Below are 23,028 nucleotides of genomic sequence, written 5' to 3' on the forward strand. Positions count from 1 at the left end.
GAAAGGGAAAGAGGAGGGGACCCAGGGGGAAGTAATAGGGTAGTTTTGTCATTTCATATGGCACGGACCAGGAGGGGGCAGATGCGAGTCTGTCCGTTCGGGAGCCGGGGTTGAATTAATCTCCACGTGGCATCTCGCCCACGGCCATTCCAAGGTGCGTGGCCCTGAGTTGGCATCGCCTGATGCAAACCTCCACACGACATCAACGTGTTGATCCAGGTCGTGCAGGAATGGGCAGGTGAGAGGACAGAGCGGGGAATAGAGGAAGTGGGGAGGGGGAGTTTTGTTCAACAGAAGAGGAAATTGATATTCATACCATCAGGGTGGAGGGTATTGGAGTATAAAAGTTGCATTGTTTGCTGTGTAACCAAAACTATGTAGTCAGCTTTGATGTAGATTATGTAGTCTGAGTTTGCTATTTGCTATGGATGTATCCAATTTAGTAGGAGAATGAAATCTTAAGAATGTAGAAGACAATGGTGTGTTAATGAGAGGTAGCTAAGAGATGTAGATTAGAACAGGATTAAGTCAATGTGGCGGATGTACTTGTGATACGCAACTATCGAGCGATTGGATATACAACTAAACCAGGAGATTGCTATAAAAAATGCTATGTACAAGGATCGGTGGGCAATCAGCGACTAGCTCAATGACTGTCTCAGCTTTGATTTGCGAATTAAAGTTTAATACTTCTTGAAGAATCTTCTGCGTCTCCTGGTCGTTTGTGGGGCACGAGAAACCACGACAAGGGTACCCAGACGGAGTATAAGGTGTTGCTCCTCCACCCTGGGGGGGGGGGGGGGGTGCTCATCTTGACACAAGAGGAGGCCATGGATCGACATGTCGGAATGGGAATGGGAGGTCCCGTTTGTGGCGGATGGTGCGGAGGTGCTCGACAAAGCGACCCCCCGGTTTATGACGGGTATCACCGATGTAGAGGAGGCGGCATCGGGAGCACCGGACGCGATAGACAACCGCAGCAGATTCGCAGGTGAAGCGTTCCCTCACCCGGACGGACTGTCTGTGGCTCTGAATGCCGGTGGGAGAGAAGGTGCACGGGCAGGTGTAACACTCATGTGGCTTGCAGGGGTAAGTGCCAAGAGGGAGGGACATAGGAGCGATTTATTGTAATAAGCTCCACCCCAACTCTGAGAATGGCACCAGTCAACAGATAGTTCAGAGGTGACCGGGACAGAAAGATAGCTTCCGAGTCTTGCCAGACATTGCAGAATTTGTATTTAATTCAGAAAATAATTTACATGAAGTAGACTATAAAACTATCACAATTTTTATGTGGTTTTTGAATGCTGTTCACTAGTTAGAATGAATGAATTAAAAAAACATATAGAACACACAATATTACGGCACAGTATATATACAGAGTGGGCGATTTGCCTCTGCAAACACGTCATAGCATTGAGCCACCCTCCCAGTGGCCGTGAAGCGTCGATAGAACGTGACAGCGTTTACATGGGGCAGTTTGGGTGGGCATTGAATTTTCAATACAGTGGATTCCTGTTAATCAGGCCATTGGTTAATTGGGACAGCTACTTATTTGGGACAACTCTGGAAGAACAGAATCAGAATTCAGAGTCGGATTTAATATCACCGGCATTTGATGTGAAATTTGTTAACTTTGCGGCAGCTGTACAATGTAATACATCATAGAGAGAAAATACTGTGAATTACAGTAAGTACATATAGAAAACTACAGCACAGAAACAGGCCATTCAGCCCATCTAGTCCATGCCAAACCATTTAAATATATATTAAATTGTTAAATTAAATAAGTAGTGTAAAAAAATAGAAATGATCAAGAATCTAAGTGAGGAATTAGCCCAGATTCTCTTTGTTTATTTAAGACACTATGCACTTAAATGGGACGGGAGATTGTTCGACCATAAGATATAGGAGCAGAATTAGGCTATTCGGCCATTTGAGTCCATTCCACAATTTCATTATGCTTGATCCAATTTTCCCTCTCACTCCAATCTTCTGCCTTCTCCCTGTATCCCGCCATGCCCTGCCCAATCAAGAACCTATCAACTTATACCCGATGACTGTGGCAAAGAATGCCACAGGTTCACCAATCTCTGACTGAAGAAATTCCTCCTCAGCTCCTCACTAAAAGGATCCCCCTTTATTCTGAGGCTGTGTTCTCTGGTCTTAGACTCCCCCCAGCCATAGGAAGGATCCTCTCCACATCAACTCTATCAAGGCCTTTCAATATTCAAAGGTTTCAAATGAGAGAGTTCTTCTGAATTCCAGTGAGTACAGGCACAGGGTCATCAGACGCTCTTCATAATGCAAGCATTTCAATGCTGGAATCGTTGTTGTAAACACCCTTTGAACTCTCTCCCTGTGGTGAACTACATATACCTGTCTGGACACGCCCCCCCCGCTGTGCTCCTGTGGCTCCTCCCACAGACCCCCGCTGACTCCTCCCACAGACCCCCCGCTGACTGCTCCTGTGGCTCCTCCCACAGACCCCCGCTGACTGCTCCTGTGGCTCCTCCCACTGACCCCCGCTGACTGCTCCTGTGGCTCCTCCCACTGACCCCCCCCGCTGACTGATCCTGTGGCTCCTCCCACAGACCCCCGCTGACTACTCCTGTGGCTCCTCCCACTGACCGTGGCTCCTCCCACAGACCCCGGTATAAAGGCGATTGAGGCCTGAGCCCAGCCCTCAGTCTCCAGGATGTAGCATGGTGGTCAATTGCTGCTTGTTCTTTCTTCCAGTCAATAAAAGCCGATATCTCGCCTCACGTCTGAGAGTTATTGATGGTGCATCAATCCCGTTCCTTTCTTAGGTAAGGAAACTGCTCACAAGACTCCAAGAGAGACCTCACCAGTGCTTTACAAAACCTCAGCATTACATCCTTGCTTTTATATTCTAGTCCTCTCGAGATCAATGCTAACATCGCATTTGCCTTCCTCACCACAGACTCAACCTGCAATTAGGGAATCCTGCAAGAGGACTCCCAGGTCCCTGGCCATCTCAGATTTTTGAATTTTCTCTCCATTTAGAAAATAGTCTACGTTTTTATTCCTTCTAGCGAAGTTCACCTCCCAACACTATTCCGTCTGCCACTTTGACCATTCTCCTGTTGTTGCATCAGATTTCTAACTTGCATCAGATGCACGCACTTGTGTGGCCTTTAAACACCCCACCGTGCTTAGCATGAACTGTTTTTAAATAGCGTCAGCTGCGCGTGTGAGTTCAAAAAAGCTGCGATTTTTGTCACTGATAGTTAGCGAGAAATAAGCAGTAAGACAATTCAGAACCGCTTCACTCACTGTGGTTTCAGGCATCCGGGCTTGGAGATACCAGAGATGGCCGGGAGTGAAAATGAAATGATTTTGCTACTTCAACAAGTTAGGAACTACAAATAATTCCAAGGTATCAACAATCATCTTGAATGCTACAATGAAATTCAGATTTGGAGGATGCAGTTGTTGAAAGTTGTATGAAGGCTGTTCTGGACTAGGTGACTCTGATGATTTTGTTCGTTTACAGTCAATCAAAAGCGTAATTCCGCTGTCGATGACTACTAGGAATATAGTGATATATTACTGCTAGTGATATAGTACTATACTCTAGTAGTACTGATAGTGTTCTAACTCGTTCTGAATTCCTCTTAACTGTATACTGTGTTTTTCAGTCTTTTTAATACATTTTTTAACTATCTTCGTGAAACTTGGGCAGCCACTTAATTGGGCTAAAATGTCCTGGTCCCAATGTTTCCCGATGTAACTGGAATCCACTGTATTTTCTAAAAAGTACACACAAGGTTGGGGTTTACAATGAGTTGATAAAGAAATCTATATATTTTGCTTTACACAGGTTTCCTGATTATTCTAAGGTCAGGGCAAATTCAGTTCAGACTTATTTATCGGAAATACACCAAAACACAGTGAACTGCGCCGTTTGCGTTAACGACCAACACAACCTAGCGATGTGCTGGTGTAACCCATTAGTGTCGCCACGTATTCCGGCGCCAACTTAGCGTGCCCACGACGCTCAGCAGAACAACACAGAACTCAACAAGCAATAAAACAGCAGCAAAACAAGCCCCATTTCCCCCTCCCTCCCTCCACACACACACACACACACACACTCTCACTCTCTCTCTCTCTCACACACTCTCTCTCTCTCTCTCTCTCTCTCTCTCTCTCTCCACCAACTCCAGGACAGGCCTCCGGACCTCTGGGCTATTACTTCCGCACTTCCGAGATCGGTAACATCGAAGGACTCGCCCTGAGTTGGGATTGCTGGCATGAGAACAACTGATTGACTCTGGTGTTGAGCCAGAAGATAGAGATTCACGTGTGTGGGGGGGAGGTCGGAGCGATGAAGAGGGTGGGGGCTGAAATACACGCCAAGGATCAGAGCAGTTTGTCATCTATTTTGGGGCTGAGGTCTTGAATTCATCGGGGTTTCCTTTCGTCCGGAAAGAGGGTGCTGTCATGGCGAAAGGGGCGCGGCAGCCATTTTCTGGCCTAACTGTCAGATTGGCACCGGGACTCGGGGCAGAGTCAACCTTTCAGTGCATTGGAACCCCTTGGGACTTCTGTGCCCATCCGTGAGGGCAGATGGCCCCTGTGGAAAAGTTTGGGATAGGCAGAGCCCCTGTATGGGGAGTCAAAACAAAGGCAGGCCTATTAGCCAGTCCTGACCTGGTTCAACACCATCCATCAACAGGTCCAAAGGAATCAGTGGCCAGGGGAACAAGAGCCACTCTCCTAGAAAGAGTCGACACAGAGAGGATGTTTTCAATAGCTGGGGAGTCTAGGACCAGAGGGCACAGCTTCAGAACACAAGGATATTCCTCTAGATCTCTGGATGCGGAGGAATTTCATCGGCCAAAGACAAGTGAACCTGTGGAATTCATTGTCACACGCACCAGTGGAGGCCAAATAACATGTAAAACAAAGGTTCATAGGTTCCTGATTAGTAAGGGCTGCAAAAGTTACGGGGAGAATGTCAGGGCAAACTCCGCGGGCCAAATGGCTTAATTCTGCTCCTGTGTCTTACGGTTAAGCGTGGTCAAAGAACTCGTGACACTCGACTCTGAAAGAGCAGGACACTGGCATTGAGTTTAAAGGTTTTATGGACAATAATGGACTCTGGCTTGGAATGTTCTAATGAGGCAGGTCATCAATGTTGGATTTGTTCTCCTTGCAGTTTTTACTATTCCTAAGTTTGCTTGTATTTTTATATAATTACATATATACAGTGAATTTTCCAAACGTTACAGTAAAATACTTCCTGGTTATTAGGGTACTGATGTTTCTGTGTTTTTCTCGAAACCTCTCAGTGTTCAGTAGCAGGCGTCAGGCCACTTGAATCTGGCTATCTTATAGGTTAATTGTTCTATCATTGGAAAGATGTTATCTCGAGACTAAGAGATGAGCGTGATTGGTTCTTCCTTTGTCTTTTCTTCGTTCCTTTCTTGTTCATTTCCCACTCTTGTAACACGTTATAAAATGGCCACAATCAGTAAATCCTGTGCCTCATTCTTGACGTCCGAAGAACCTGTGGATCGCAGAAGTACCAGGATCCAACATCAAGGACCTGCAGAAATCGGTGAAGTGGGAGGTGCAGAGTGGGAAAGGTGGAAGTGTTCTCCTGGGAACAGACCTCCAACCCACCCGAACCGCGATACTCAAATCAGGCCGGGGAAACCGAGGAATTTGAAACCGATGACACCTCCGTTTTGGATGTTGAGGAGACCTCAGAACCATCGTCCACCTTCTTCCCAAAAAGTTGCATTATACAGTTCCGGAACTGGCCAGGAAAAGACAACACTAGTTAGCTACCTGTTAACAGAGTGAAACTCCCTCCGCACCGTCCCAACACACAATCCCGGGGTCAGACACAGAGTGAAGATCCCTCCACACCGTCCCATCACACACTCCCGGGGTCAGACACAGAGTGAAGCTCCCTCCACACTGTCCCATCACACACTCCCGGGGTCAGACACAGAGTGAAGCTCCCTCCACACCATCCCATCACACACTCCTGGGATCAGACACAGAGTGAAGCTCCCTCCACACCGTCCCAACACACACACCCAGGGTCAGACACAGAGTGAATCTCACTCCACACCGTCCCATCACACACTCCCGGGTCAGACACAGAATGAAGCTCCCTCCACACCGTCCCATCACACACTCCCGGGGTCAGACACAGAGTGAAGCTCCCTCCACACCATCCCATCACACACTCCTGGGATCAGACACAGAGTGAAGCTCCCTCCACACCGTCCCAACACACACACCCAGGGTCAGACACAGAGTGAATCTCACTCCACACCGTCCCATCACACACTCCCAGGGTCAGACACAGAATGAAGCTCCCTCCACACCGTCCCATCACACACTCCCGGGTCAGACACAGAGTGAATCTCACTCCACACCGTCCCATCACACACTCCCAGGGTCAGACACAGAATGAAGCTCCCTCCACACCGTCCCATCACACACTCCCGGGTCAGACACAGAGTGAATCTCACTCCACACCGTCCCATCACACACTCCCAGGGTCAGACACAGAATGAAGCTCCCTCCACACCGTCCCATCACACACTCCCGGGGTCAGACACAGAGTGAAACTCCCTCCACACCATCCCATCACACACTCCCGGGGTCAGACACAGAGTGAAGCTCCCTCCACACCGTCCCATCACACACTCCCAGGGTCAGACGCAGAATGAAGCTCCCTCCACACCGTCCCATCACACACTCCTGGGGTCAGACACAGAGTGAATCTCCCTCCACACCGTCCCATCACGCACTCCCGGGGTCCGACACAGAGTGAAACTCCCTCCGCAGCGTCCCATCACACACTCCCGGGGTCAGACACAGAGTGAGTCTCCCTCTGCACCGTCCCATCACACACTCCCGGGGTCAGACACAGAGTGGATCACCCTCCACACCGTCCCATCACACACTTCTAAGGTCAGACACAGAGTGAAGCTCCCTCCACACCGTCCCATCACACACTCCCGGGGTCAGACACAGAGTGAATCTCCCTCCACACCGTCCTATCACACACTCCCGGGGTCAGACACAGAGTGAATCTCCCTCCACACCATCCCATCACACACTCCCGGGGTCAGACACAGAGTGAAGCTCCCTCCACACCGTCCCATCACACACTCCCGGGGTCAGACACAGAGTGAAGCTCCCTCCACACCGTCCCATCACACACTCCTGGGATCAGACACAGAGTGAAACTCCCTCCACACCATCCCATCACACACTCCCAGGGTCAGACACAGAGTGAAGCTCCCTCCACACCGTCCCATCACACACTCCCAGGGTCAGACGCAGAATGAAGCTCCCTCCACACCGTCCCATCACACACTCCTGGGGTCAGACACAGAGTGAATCTCCCTCCACACCGTCCCATCACACACTCCTGTGGTCAGACACAGAGTGAATCTCCCTCCACACCGTCCCATCACACACTCCCGGGGTCAGACACAGAGTGAAACCCCCTCCACACCGTCCCATCACACACTCCCGGGGTCAGACACAGAGTGAACCTCCCTCCACACCGTCCCATCACACACTCCCGGGTCAGACACAGAGTGAATCTCACTCCACACCGTCCCATCACACACTCCCAGGGTCAGACACAGAATGAAGCTCCCTCCACACCGTCCCATCACACACTCCCGGGTCAGACACAGAGTGAATCTCACTCCACACCGTCCCATCACACACTCCCAGGGTCAGACACAGAATGAAGCTCCCTCCACACCGTCCCATCACACACTCCCGGGGTCAGACACAGAGTGAAACTCCCTCCACACCATCCCATCACACACTCCCGGGGTCAGACACAGAGTGAAGCTCCCTCCACACCGTCCCATCACACACTCCCAGGGTCAGACGCAGAATGAAGCTCCCTCCACACCGTCCCATCACACACTCCTGGGGTCAGACACAGAGTGAATCTCCCTCCACACCGTCCCATCACGCACTCCCGGGGTCCGACACAGAGTGAAACTCCCTCCGCAGCGTCCCATCACACACTCCCGGGGTCAGACACAGAGTGAGTCTCCCTCTGCACCGTCCCATCACACACTCCCGGGGTCAGACACAGAGTGGATCACCCTCCACACCGTCCCATCACACACTTCTAAGGTCAGACACAGAGTGAAGCTCCCTCCACACCGTCCCATCACACACTCCCGGGGTCAGACACAGAGTGAATCTCCCTCCACACCGTCCTATCACACACTCCCGGGGTCAGACACAGAGTGAATCTCCCTCCACACCATCCCATCACACACTCCCGGGGTCAGACACAGAGTGAAGCTCCCTCCACACCGTCCCATCACACACTCCCGGGGTCAGACACAGAGTGAAGCTCCCTCCACACCGTCCCATCACACACTCCTGGGATCAGACACAGAGTGAAACTCCCTCCACACCATCCCATCACACACTCCCAGGGTCAGACACAGAGTGAAGCTCCCTCCACACCGTCCCATCACACACTCCCAGGGTCAGACGCAGAATGAAGCTCCCTCCACACCGTCCCATCACACACTCCTGGGGTCAGACACAGAGTGAAACTCCCTCCACACCATCCCATCACACACTCCCAGGGTCAGACACAGAGTGAAGCTCCCTCCACACCGTCCCATCACACACTCCCAGGGTCAGACGCAGAATGAAGCTCCCTCCACACCGTCCCATCACACACTCCTGGGGTCAGACACAGAGTGAATCTCCCTCCACACCGTCCCATCACACACTCCTGTGGTCAGACACAGAGTGAATCTCCCTCCACACCGTCCCATCACACACTCCCGGGGTCAGACACAGAGTGAAACCCCCTCCACACCGTCCCATCACACACACCCGGGGTCAGACACAGAGTGAAGCTCCCTCCACACCGTCCCATCACACACCCCCGGGGTCAGACACAGAGTGAAACTCCCTCCACACCGTCCCATCACACACTCCCGGGGTCAGACACAGAGTGAAGCTCCCTCCACACCGTCCCATCACACACCCCCGGGGTCAGACACAGAGTGAAACTCCCTCCACACCGTCCCATCCCACACTCCCGGGGTCAGACACAGAGTGAAGCTCCCTCCACACCGTCCCATCACACACTCCCGGGGTCAGACACAGAGTGAATCCCCCTCCACACCATCCCATCACACACTCCCGGGGTCAGACACAGAGTGAAGCTCCCTCCACACTTTAGGTGGGAGGAAACAATGCTGGGGTTCCACTCACCTGTCTGTTCATGAAGACGTAAATAATGGGGTTGTAGATGGTGGAGCTCTTTGCAAAGTAAGCAGGGAGAGCAGCTGCCAGTGGGTGGAAGGCATAGCCAGGGTGCAGGGAGGCAAAGACCGCAAAAAAAGTGTAGGGCCCCCAGCAGAAGCAAAAAGCCAGAATCATCACCACCACCATCCGTGAAACCTCCTTCTCAGCCTTCTGTGTCGTCTCCGATTCCTTCTGTTGCATGGCCACCTGAGGGGAGGGCAGCGAGAATCAGCAGAGTCTGGCACACACCTCCCGGTCCCTCACACCTCCCGGTCCCTCACTCCTCACCTCCCGGACCCTCACACCTCCCGGACCCTCACACCTCCCGGTCCCTCACACCTCCCGGTCCCTCACACCTCCCGGACCCTCACACCTCCCGGTCCCTCACACCTCCCGGACACTCACACCTCCCGGTCCCTCACTCCTCACCTCCCGGACCCTCACACCTCCCGGTCCCTCACTCCTCACCTCCCGGACCCTCACTCCTCACCTCCCGGACCCTCACACCTCCCGGACCCTCACTCCTCCCGGTCCCTCACTCCACACCTCCCGGACCCTCACACCTCCCGGTCCCTCACACCTCCCGGTCCCTCACTCCTCCCGGACCCTCACACCTCCCGGACCCTCACACCTCCCGGACCCTCACTCCTCCCGGTCCCTCACTCCACACCTCCCGGACCCTCACACCTCCCGGTCCCTCACACCTCCCGGTCCCTCACACCTCCCGGTCCCTCACTCCTCCCGGACCCTCACACCTCCCGGACCCTCACTCCTCCCGGTCCCTCACTCCTCCCGGTCCCTCACTCCACACCTCCCGGACCCTCACACCTCCCGGACCCTCACACCTCCCGGTCCCTCACACCTCCCGGTCCCTCACACCTCCCGGACCCTCACACCTCCCGGTCCCTCACACCTCCCGGTCCCTCACTCCTCACCTCCCGGACCCTCACACCTCCCGGACCCTCACACCTCTCGGTCCCTCACACCTCCCGGTCCCTCACTCCTCACCTCCCGGACCCTCACACCACCCGGACCCTCACACCTCCCGGACCCTCACTCCTCCCGGTCCCTCACACCTCCCGGACCCTCACACCTCCCGGACCCTCACACCTCCTGGTCCCTCACACCTCCCGGTCCCTCACTCCTCACCTCCCGGACCCTCACACCTCCCGGACCCTCACACCTCCCGGTCCCTCACTCCTCACCTCCCGGACCCTCACTCCTCCCGGTCCCTCACTCCACACCTCCCGGTCCCTCACACCTCCCGGACCCTCACACCTCCCGGACCCTCACTCCTCCCGGTCCCTCACTCCTCCCGGTCCCTCACTCCACACCTCCCGGACCCTCACACCTCCCGGTCCCTCACACCTCCCGGACCCTCACACCTCCCGGTCCCTCACACCTCCCGGACCCTCACACCTCCCGGTCCCTCACACCTCCCGGTCCCTCACACCTCCCGGTCCCTCACTCCTCACCTCCCGGACCCTCACTCCTCACCTCCCGGACCCTCACACCTCCCGGACCCTCACACCTCTCGGTCCCTCACACCTCCCGGTCCCTCACTCCTCACCTCCCGGACCCTCACACCTCCCGGACCCTCACTCCTCCCGGTCCCTCACTCCTCCCGGTCCCTCACTCCACACCTCCCGGACCCTCACACCTCCCGGTCCCTCACTCCTCCCGGACCCTCACTCCTCCCGGTCCCTCACTCCTCCCGGTCCCTCACTCCACACCTCCCGGTCCCTCACACCTCCCGGACCCTCAAACCTCCCGGACTCTCACTCCACACCTCCCGGTCCCTCACACCTCCCGGACACTCACTCCTCCCGGTCCCTCACTCCACACCTCCCGGACCCTCAAACCTCCCGGTCCCTCACACCTCCCGGACCCTCACTCCTCCCGGTCCCTCACACCTCCCGGTCCCTCACTCCACACCTCCCGGACACTCACACCTCCCGGTCCCTCACACCACACCTCCCAATCCCTCACTCCACACCTCCCAGTCCCTCACACCTCCCGGTCCCTCACACCACACCTCCCAATCCCTCACTCCACACCTCCCGGTCCCTCACACCACACCTCCCAATCCCTCACTCCACACCTCCCAGTCCCTCACACCTCCCGGTCCCTCACTCCTCACCTCCCGGACCCTCACACCTCCCGGACCCTCACACCTCCCGGTCCCTCACACCTCCCGGTCCCTCACACCTCCCGGACCCTCACACCTCCCGGTCCCTCACACCTCCCGGACCCTCACACCTCCCGGTCCCTCACTCCTCACCTCCCGGACCCTCACACCTCCCGGACCCTCACACCTCCCGGTCCCTCACTCCTCACCTCCCGGACCCTCACACCTCCCGGACCCTCACTCCACACCTCCCGGACCCTCACTCCACACCTCCCGGTCCCTCACTCCACACCTCCCGGACCCTCACACCTCCCGGACTCTCACTCCACACCTCCCGGTCCCTCACACCTCCCGGACACTCACTCCTCCCGGTCCCTCACTCCACACCTCCCGGACCCTCAAACCTCCCGGTCCCTCACACCTCCCGGACCCTCACTCCTCCCGGTCCCTCACACCTCCCGGTCCCTCACTCCACACCTCCCGGACACTCACACCTCCCGGTCCCTCACACCACACCTCCCAATCCCTCACTCCACACCTCCCAGTCCCTCACACCTCCCGGTCCCTCACACCACACCTCCCAATCCCTCACTCCACACCTCCCGGTCCCTCACACCACACCTCCCAATCCCTCACTCCACACCTCCCAGTCCCTCACACCTCCCGGTCCCTCACTCCTCACCTCCCGGACCCTCACACCTCCCGGACCCTCACACCTCCCGGTCCCTCACACCTCCCGGTCCCTCACACCTCCCGGACCCTCACACCTCCCGGTCCCTCACACCTCCCGGACCCTCACACCTCCCGGTCCCTCACTCCTCACCTCCCGGACCCTCACACCTCCCGGACCCTCACACCTCCCGGTCCCTCACTCCTCACCTCCCGGACCCTCACACCTCCCGGACCCTCACTCCACACCTCCCGGTCCCTCACTCCACACCTCCCGGACCCTCACACCTCCCGGACTCTCACTCCACACCTCCCGGTCCCTCACACCTCCCGGACACTCACTCCTCCCGGTCCCTCACTCCACACCTCCCGGACCCTCAAACCTCCCGGTCCCTCACACCTCCCGGTCCCTCACTCCACACCTCCCGGTCCCTCACTCCACACCTCCCGGACACTCACACCTCCCGGTCCCTCACACCACACCTCCCAATCCCTCACTCCACACCTCCCAGTCCCTCACACCTCCCGGTCCCTCACACCACACCTCCCAATCCCTCACTCCACACCTCCCGGTCCCTCACTCCTCACCTCCCGGACCCTCACACCTCTCGGTCCCTCACACCTCCCGGTCCCTCACTCCTCACCTCCCGGACCCTCACACCACCCGGACCCTCACACCTCCCGGACCCTCACTCCTCCCGGTCCCTCACTCCACACCTCCCGGACCCTCACACCTCCTGGTCCCTCACTCCTCCCGGTCCCTCACACCTCCCGGACCCTCACACCTCCCGGACCCTCAAACCTCCTGGACCCTCAAACCTCCCGGTCCCTCACACCTCCCGGTCCCTCACTCCACACCTCCCGGACACTCACACCTCCCGGTCCCTCACACCACACCTCCCAATCCCTCACTCCACACCTCCCAGTCCCTCACACCTCCCGGTCCCTCACACCACACCTCCCAATCCCTCACTCCACACCTCCCGGTCCCTCACACCACACCTCCCAATCCCTCACACCACACCTCCCAATCCCTCACTCCTCACCTCCCGGACCCTCACACCTCCCGGACCCTCACACCTCCCGGTCCCTCACACCTCCCGGTCCCTCACACCTCCCGGACCCTCACACCTCCCGGTCCCTCACACCTCCCGGACCCTCACACCTCCCGGTCCCTCACTCCTCACCTCCCGGACCCTCACACCTCCCGGACCCTCACACCTCCCGGTCCCTCACTCCTCACCTCCCGGACCCTCACACCTCCCGGACCCTCACTCCACACCTCCCGGTCCCTCACACCTCCCGGACCCTCAAACCTCCCGGACCCTCACTCCACACCTCCCGGACCCTCACTCCACACCTCCCGGACCCTCACTCCACACCTCCCGGTCCCTCACTCCACACCTCCCGGACCCTCACACCTCCCGGACTCTCACTCCACACCTCCCGGTCCCTCACACCTCCCGGACACTCACTCCTCCCGGTCCCTCACTCCACACCTCCCGGACCCTCAAACCTCCCGGTCCCTCACACCTCCCGGACCCTCACTCCTCCCGGTCCCTCACACCTCCCGGTCCCTCACTCCACACCTCCCGGACACTCACACCTCCCGGTCCCTCACACCACACCTCCCAATCCCTCACTCCACACCTCCCAGTCCCTCACACCTCCCGGTCCCTCACACCACACCTCCCAATCCCTCACTCCACACCTCCCGGTCCCTCACACCACACCTCCCAATCCCTCACTCCACACCTCCCAGTCCCTCACACCTCCCGGTCCCTCACTCCTCACCTCCCGGACCCTCACACCTCCCGGACCCTCACACCTCCCGGTCCCTCACACCTCCCGGTCCCTCACACCTCCCGGACCCTCACACCTCCCGGTCCCTCACACCTCCCGGACCCTCACACCTCCCGGTCCCTCACTCCTCACCTCCCGGACCCTCACACCTCCCGGACCCTCACACCTCCCGGTCCCTCACTCCTCACCTCCCGGACCCTCACACCTCCCGGACCCTCACTCCACACCTCCCGGACCCTCACTCCACACCTCCCGGTCCCTCACTCCACACCTCCCGGACCCTCACACCTCCCGGACTCTCACTCCACACCTCCCGGTCCCTCACACCTCCCGGACACTCACTCCTCCCGGTCCCTCACTCCACACCTCCCGGACCCTCAAACCTCCCGGTCCCTCACACCTCCCGGACCCTCACTCCTCCCGGTCCCTCACACCTCCCGGTCCCTCACTCCACACCTCCCGGACACTCACACCTCCCGGTCCCTCACACCACACCTCCCAATCCCTCACTCCACACCTCCCAGTCCCTCACACCTCCCGGTCCCTCACACCACACCTCCCAATCCCTCACTCCACACCTCCCGGTCCCTCACACCACACCTCCCAATCCCTCACTCCACACCTCCCAGTCCCTCACACCTCCCGGTCCCTCACTCCTCACCTCCCGGACCCTCACACCTCCCGGACCCTCACACCTCCCGGTCCCTCACACCTCCCGGTCCCTCACACCTCCCGGACCCTCACACCTCCCGGTCCCTCACACCTCCCGGACCCTCACACCTCCCGGTCCCTCACTCCTCACCTCCCGGACCCTCACACCTCCCGGACCCTCACACCTCCCGGTCCCTCACTCCTCACCTCCCGGACCCTCACACCTCCCGGACCCTCACTCCACACCTCCCGGTCCCTCACACCTCCCGGACCCTCAAACCTCCCGGACCCTCACTCCACACCTCCCGGACCCTCACTCCACACCTCCCGGACCCTCACTCCACACCTCCCGGTCCCTCACTCCACACCTCCCGGACCCTCACACCTCCCGGACTCTCACTCCACACCTCCCGGTCCCTCACACCTCCCGGACACTCACTCCTCCCGGTCCCTCACTCCACACCTCCCGGACCCTCAAACCTCCCGGTCCCTCACACCTCCCGGACCCTCACTCCTCCCGGTCCCTCACACCTCCCGGTCCCTCACTCCACACCTCCCGGACACTCACACCTCCCGGTCCCTCACACCACACCTCCCAATCCCTCACTCCACACCTCCCAGTCCCTCACACCTCCCGGTCCCTCACACCACACCTCCCAATCCCTCACTCCACACCTCCCGGTCCCTCACACCACACCTCCCAATCCCTCACTCCACACCTCCCAGTCCCTCACACCTCCCGGTCCCTCACTCCTCACCTCCCGGACCCTCACACCTCCCGGACCCTCACACCTCCCGGTCCCTCACACCTCCCGGTCCCTCACACCTCCCGGTCCCTCACACCTCCCGGTCCCTCACACCTCCCGGACCCTCACACCTCCCGGTCCCTCACTCCTCACCTCCCGGACCCTCACACCTCCCGGACCCTCACACCTCCCGGTCCCTCACTCCTCACCTCCCGGACCCTCACACCTCCCGGACCCTCACTCCACACCTCCCGGTCCCTCACTCCACACCTCCCGGACCCTCACACCTCCCGGACTCTCACTCCACACCTCCCGGTCCCTCACACCTCCCGGACACTCACTCCTCCCGGTCCCTCACTCCACACCTCCCGGACCCTCAAACCTCCCGGTCCCTCACACCTCCCGGTCCCTCACTCCACACCTCCCGGTCCCTCACTCCACACCTCCCGGACACTCACACCTCCCGGTCCCTCACACCACACCTCCCAATCCCTCACTCCACACCTCCCAGTCCCTCACACCTCCCGGTCCCTCACACCACACCTCCCAATCCCTCACTCCACACCTCCCGGTCCCTCACTCCTCACCTCCCGGACCCTCACACCTCTCGGTCCCTCACACCTCCCGGTCCCTCACTCCTCACCTCCCGGACCCTCACACCACCCGGACCCTCACACCTCCCGGACCCTCACTCCTCCCGGTCCCTCACTCCACACCTCCCGGACCCTCACACCTCCTGGTCCCTCACTCCTCCCGGTCCCTCACACCTCCCGGACCCTCACACCTCCCGGACCCTCAAACCTCCCGGACCCTCAAACCTCCCGGTCCCTCACACCTCCCGGTCCCTCACTCCACACCTCCCGGACACTCACACCACACCTCCCAATCCCTCACTCCACACCTCCCAGTCCCTCACACCTCCCGGTCCCTCACACCACACCTCCCAATCCCTCACTCCACACCTCCCGGTCCCTCACACCACACCTCCCAATCCCTCACACCACACCTCCCAATCCCTCACTCCACACCTCCCAGTCCCTCACACCTCCCGGTCCCTCACACCACACCTCCCAATCCCTCACTCCACACCTCCCAATCCCTCACTCCACACCTCCCGGTCCCTCACACCTCCCGGACCCTCACTCCTCCCGGTCCCTCACACCTCCCGGTCCCTCACTCCACACCTCCCGGACACTCACACCTCCCGGTCCCTCACACCACACCTCCCAATCCCTCACTCCACACCTCCCAGTCCCTCACACCTCCCGGTCCCTCACACCACACCTCCCAATCCCTCACTCCACACCTCCCGGTCCCTCACACCACACCTCCCAATCCCTCACTCCACACCTCCCAGTCCCTCACACCTCCCGGTCCCTCACTCCTCACCTCCCGGACCCTCACACCTCCCGGACCCTCACACCTCCCGGTCCCTCACACCTCCCGGTCCCTCACACCTCCCGGACCCTCACACCTCCCGGTCCCTCACACCTCCCGGACCCTCACACCTCCCGGTCCCTCACTCCTCACCTCCCGGACCCTCACACCTCCCGGACCCTCACACCTCCCGGTCCCTCACTCCTCACCTCCCGGACCCTCACACCTCCCGGACCCTCACTCCTCCCGGTCCCTCACTCCACACCTCCCGGACCCTCACACCTCCCGGTCCCTCACACCTCCCGGTCCCTCACTCCTCCCGGACCCTCACACCTCCCGGACCCTCACACCTCCCGGACCCTCACTCCTCCCGGTCCCTCACTCCACACCTCCCGGACCCTCACACCTCCCGGTCCCTCACACCTCCCGGTCCCTCACTCCTCCCGGACCCTCACACCTCCCGGTCCCTCACTCCACACCTCCCGGACCCTCACACCTCCCGGTCCCTCACACCTCCCGGACCCTCACACCTCCCGGTCCCTCACACCTCCCGGTCCCTCACACCTCCCGGACCCTCACATCTCCCGGTCCCTCACACCTCCCGGTCCCTCACACCTCCCGGTCCCTCACTCCTCACCTCCCGGACCCTCACACCTCCCGGACCCTCACACCTCTCGGTCCCTCACACCTCCCGGTCCCTCACTCCTCACCTCCCGGACCCTCACACCACCCGGACCCTCACACCTCCCGGACCCTCACTCCTCCCGGTCCCTCACACCTCCCGGACCCTCACACCTCCCGGTCCCTCACACCTCCCGGACCCTCACACCTCCTGGTCCCTCACACCTCCCGGTCCCTCACTCCTCACCTCCCGGACCCTCACACCTCCCGGACCCTCACACCTCCCGGTCCCTCACACCTCCCGGTCCCTCACACCTCCCGGACCCTCACACCTCCCGGTCCCTCACACCTCCCGGACCCTCACACCTCCCGGTCCCTCACACCTCCCGGACCCTCACACCTCCCGGTCCCTCACTCCTCACCTCCCGGACCCTCACACCTCCCGGACCCTCACACCTCCCGGTCCCTCACTCCTCACCTCCCGGACCCTCACACCTCCCGGACCCTCACTCCTCCCGGTCCCTCACTCCACACCTCCCGGACCCTCACACCTCCCGGTCCCTCACACCTCCCGGTCCCTCACTCCTCCCGGACCCTCACACCTCCCGGACCCTCACACCTCCCGGACCCTCACTCCTCCCGGTCCCTCACTCCACTCCTCCCGGTCCCTCACTCCACACCTCCCGGACCCTCACACCTCCCGGTCCCTCACACCTCCCGGTCCCTCACACCTCCCGGTCCCTCACTCCTCCCGGACCCTCACACCTCACCTCCCGGACCCTCACACCTCCCGGACCCTCACACCTCCCGGTCCCTCACACCTCCCGGACCCTCACACCTCCCGGTCCCTCACACCTCCCGGACCCTCACACCTCCCGGTCCCTCACACCTCCCGGTCCCTCACTCCTCACCTCCCGGACCCTCACACCTCCCGGACCCTCACACCTCCCGGTCCCTCACACCTCCCGGTCCCTCACACCTCCCGGACCCTCACACCTCCCGGTCCCTCACACCTCCCGGACCCTCACACCTCCCGGTCCCTCACTCCTCACCTCCCGGACCCTCACACCTCCCGGACCCTCACACCTCCCGGTCCCTCACTCCTCACCTCCCGGACCCTCACACCTCCCGGACCCTCACTCCTCCCGGTCCCTCACTCCACACCTCCCGGACCCTCACACCTCCCGGTCCCTCACTCCTCCCGGACCCTCACACCTCCCGGACCCTCACACCTCCCGGACCCTCACTCCTCCCGGTCCCTCACTCCTCCCGGTCCCTCACTCCACACCTCCCGGACCCTCACACCTCCCGGTCCCTCACACCTCCCGGTCCCTCACACCTCCCGGTCCCTCACTCCTCCCGGACCCTCACACCTCCCGGACCCTCACTCCTCCCGGTCCCTCACTCCTCCCGGTCCCTCACTCCACACCTCCCGGACCCTCACACCTCCCGGTCCCTCACACCTCCCGGACCCTCACACCTCCCGGTCCCTCACACCTCCCGGTCCCTCACACCTCCCGGACCCTCACACCTCCCGGTCCCTCACACCTCCCGGTCCCTCACTCCTCACCTCCCGGACCCTCACACCTCCCGGACCCTCACACCTCTCGGTCCCTCACACCTCCCGGTCCCTCACTCCTCACCTCCCGGACCCTCACACCACCCGGACCCTCACACCTCCCGGACCCTCACTCCTCCCGGTCCCTCACACCTCCCGGACCCTCACACCTCCCGGTCCCTCACACCTCCCGGACCCTCACACCTCCTGGTCCCTCACACCTCCCGGTCCCTCACTCCTCACCTCCCGGACCCTCACACCTCCCGGACCCTCACACCTCCCGGTCCCTCACTCCTCACCTCCCGGACCCTCACTCCTCCCGGTCCCTCACTCCACACCTCCCGGTCCCTCACACCTCCCGGTCCCTCACTCCTCCCGGACCCTCACACCTCCCGGACCCTCACACCTCCCGGACCCTCACTCCTCCCGGTCCCTCACTCCTCCCGGTCCCTCACTCCACACCTCCCGGACCCTCACACCTCCCGGTCACTCACACCTCCCGGACCCTCACACCTCCCGGTCCCTCACACCTCCCGGACCCTCACACCTCCCGGTCCCTCACACCTCTCGGTCCCTCACACCTCCCGGTCCCTCACACCTCCCGGTCCCTCACTCCTCACCTCCCGGACCCTCACTCCTCACCTCCCGGACCCTCACACCTCCCGGACCCTCACACCTCTCGGTCCCTCACACCTCCCGGTCCCTCACTCCTCACCTCCCGGTCCCTCACACCTCCCGGTCCCTCACACCTCCCGGACCCTCACACCTCCCGGTCCCTCACACCTCCCGGACCCTCACACCTCCCGGTCCCTCACACCTCCCGGACCCTCACACCTCCCGGTCCCTCACTCCTCACCTCCCGGACCCTCACACCTCCCGGTCCCTCACACCTCCCGGTCCCTCACTCCTCACCTCCCGGACCCTCACACCTCCCGGACCCTCACTCCTCCCGGTCCCTCACTCCACACCTCCCGGACCCTCACACCTCCCGGTCCCTCACACCTCCCGGTCCCTCACTCCTCCCGGACCCTCACACCTCCCGGACCCTCACACCTCCCGGACCCTCACTCCTCCCGGTCCCTCACTCCACTCCTCCCGGTCCCTCACTCCACACCTCCCGGACCCTCACACCTCCCGGTCCCTCACACCTCCCGGTCCCTCACACCTCCCGGTCCCTCACTCCTCCCGGACCCTCACACCTCACCTCCCGGACCCTCACACCTCCCGGACCCTCACACCTCACGGTCCCTCACACCTCCCGGTCCCTCACACCTCCCGGACCCTCACACCTCCCGGTCCCTCACACCTCCCGGACCCTCACACCTCCCGGTCCCTCACACCTCCCGGTCCCTCACTCCTCACCTCCCGGACCCTCACACCTCCCGGACCCTCACACCTCCCGGTCCCTCACACCTCCCGGTCCCTCACACCTCCCGGACCCTCACACCTCCCGGACCCTCACACCTCCCGGTCCCTCACACCTCCCGGTCCCTCACTCCTCACCTCCCGGACCCTCACACCTCCCGGACCCTCACACCTCCCGGTCCCTCACTCCTCACCTCCCGGACCCTCACACCTCCCGGACCCTCACTCCTCCCGGTCCCTCACTCCACACCTCCCGGACCCTCACACCTCCCGGTCCCTCACACCTCCCGGTCCCTCACACCTCCCGGTCCCTCACACCTCCCGGTCCCTCACTCCTCCCGGACCCTCACACCTCCCGGTCCCTCACTCCACACCTCCCGGACCCTCACACCTCCCGGTCCCTCACACCTCCCGGTCCCTCACTCCTCCCGGTCCCTCACTCCACACCTCCCGGACCCTCACACCTCCCGGTCCCTCACACCTCCCGGTCCCTCACACCTCCCGGTCCCTCACTCCTCCCGGACCCTCACACCTCCCGGACCCTCACTCCTCCCGGTCCCTCACTCCTCCCGGTCCCTCACTCCACACCTCCCGGACCCTCACACCTCCCGGTCCCTCACACCTCCCGGACCCTCACACCTCCCGGTCCCTCACACCTCCCGGTCCCTCACACCTCCCGGAAACTCACACCTCCCGGTCCCTCACACCTCCCGGTCCCTCACACCTCCCGGTCCCTCACTCCTCACCTCCCGGACCCTCACACCTCCCGGACCCTCACACCTCTCGGTCCCTCACACCTCCCGGTCCCTCACTCCTCACCTCCCGGACCCTCACACCACCCGGACCCTCACACCTCCCGGACCCTCACTCCTCCCGGTCCCTCACACCTCCCGGACCCTCACACCTCCCGGTCCCTCACACCTCCCGGACCCTCACACCTCCTGGTCCCTCACACCTCCCGGTCCCTCACTCCTCACCTCCCGGACCCTCACACCTCCCGGACCCTCACACCTCCCGGTCCCTCACTCCTCACCTCCCGGACCCTCACTCCTCCCGGTCCCTCACTCCACACCTCCCGGTCCCTCACACCTCCCGGTCCCTCACTCCTCCCGGACCCTCACACCTCCCGGACCCTCACACCTCCCGGACCCTCACTCCTCCCGGTCCCTCACTCCTCCCGGTCCCTCACTCCACACCTCCCGGACCCTCACACCTCCCGGTCCCTCACACCTCCCGGTCCCTCACACCTCCCGGACCCTCACACCTCCCGGTCCCTCACACCTCCCGGACCCTCACACCTCCCGGTCCCTCACACCTCCCGGTCCCTCACACCTCCCGGTCCCTCACTCCTCACCTCCCGGACCCTCACTCCTCACCTCCCGGACCCTCACACCTCCCGGACCCTCACACCTCTCGGTCCCTCACACCTCCCGGTCCCTCACTCCTCACCTCCCGGACCCTCACACCTCCCGGACCCTCACTCCTCCCGGTCCCTCACACCTCCCGGTCCCTCACTCCTCCCGGACCCTCACTCCTCCCGGACCCTCACTCCTCCCGGTCCCTCACTCCACACCTCCCGGTCCCTCACACCTCCCGGACCCTCAAACCTCCCGGACCCTCACTCCACACCTCCCAGACCCTCACTCCACACCTCCCGGACCCTCACTCCACACCTCCCGGTCCCTCACTCCACACCTCCCGGACCCTCACACCTCCCGGACCCTCACACCTCCCGGACTCTCACTCCACACCTCCCGGTCCCTCACACCTCCCGGACACTCACTCCTCCCGGTCCCTCACTCCACACCTCCCGGACCCTCAAACCTCCCGGTCCCTCACACCTCCCGGTCCCTCACTCCACACCTCCCGGTCCCTCACTCCACACCTCCCGGACACTCACACCTCCCGGTCCCTCACACCACACCTCCCAATCCCTCACTCCACACCTCCCAGTCCCTCACACCTCCCGGTCCCTCACACCACACCTCCCAATCCCTCACTCCACACCTCCCGGTCCCTCACTCCTCACCTCCCGGACCCTCACACCTCTCGGTCCCTCACACCTCCCGGTCCCTCACTCCTCACCTCCCGGACCCTCACACCACCCGGACCCTCACACCTCCCGGACCCTCACTCCTCCCGGTCCCTCACTCCACACCTCCCGGACCCTCACACCTCCTGGTCCCTCACACCTCCCGGACCCTCACACCTCCCGGACCCTCAAACCTCCCGGACCCTCAAACCTCCCGGACCCTCAAACCTCCCGGTCCCTCACACCTCCCGGTCCCTCACTCCACACCTCCCGGACACTCACACCTCCCGGTCCCTCACACCACACCTCCCAATCCCTCACTCCACACCTCCCAGTCCCTCACACCTCCCGGTCCCTCACACCACACCTCCCAATCCCTCACTCCACACCTCCCAATCCCTCACTCCACACCTCCCGGACCCTCACTCCTCCCGGTCCCTCACACCTCCCGGTCCCTCACTCCACACCTCCCGGACACTCACACCTCCCGGTCCCTCACACCACACCTCCCAATCCCTCACTCCACACCTCCCAGTCCCTCACACCTCCCGGTCCCTCACACCACACCTCCCAATCCCTCACTCCACACCTCCCGGTCCCTCACACCACACCTCCCAATCCCTCACTCCACACCTCCCAGTCCCTCACACCTCCCAGTCCCTCACACCACACCTCCCAGTCCCTCACTCCACACCTCCCAGTCCCTCACTCCACACCTCCCAGTCCCTCACACCTCCCAATCCCTCACTCCACACCTCCCAGTCCCTCACACCCCCCAGTCCCT

The 23,028-nt window shown here is 61.2% G+C and overlaps 1 protein-coding gene across 1 annotated transcript in view; it reads right to left on the minus strand.

Annotated features, from left to right (window-relative positions):
- Window positions 1-1,219: 1,219 nt before the first annotated feature.
- Window positions 1,220-23,028, minus strand: part of LOC140716002 (red-sensitive opsin-like) — a 34,934-nt gene continuing 13,125 nt past the window's right edge. Inside the window, exons 5-6 of the mRNA XM_073028635.1 lie at window positions 9,262-9,501; window positions 1,220-5,788 (exon numbers count right to left, since the gene is read on the minus strand). Of these exons, the coding sequence (XP_072884736.1) occupies window positions 5,672-5,788; window positions 9,262-9,501 (357 nt within the window). The 3' untranslated portion in view covers window positions 1,220-5,671. The remainder of the gene's footprint in view (window positions 5,789-9,261; window positions 9,502-23,028) is intronic.

Source organism: Hemitrygon akajei, chromosome 24 (genome assembly GCF_048418815.1).
Source record: "Hemitrygon akajei chromosome 24, sHemAka1.3, whole genome shotgun sequence".
In the NCBI taxonomy this organism is placed as follows: Eukaryota; Metazoa; Chordata; class Chondrichthyes; order Myliobatiformes; family Dasyatidae; genus Hemitrygon; species Hemitrygon akajei.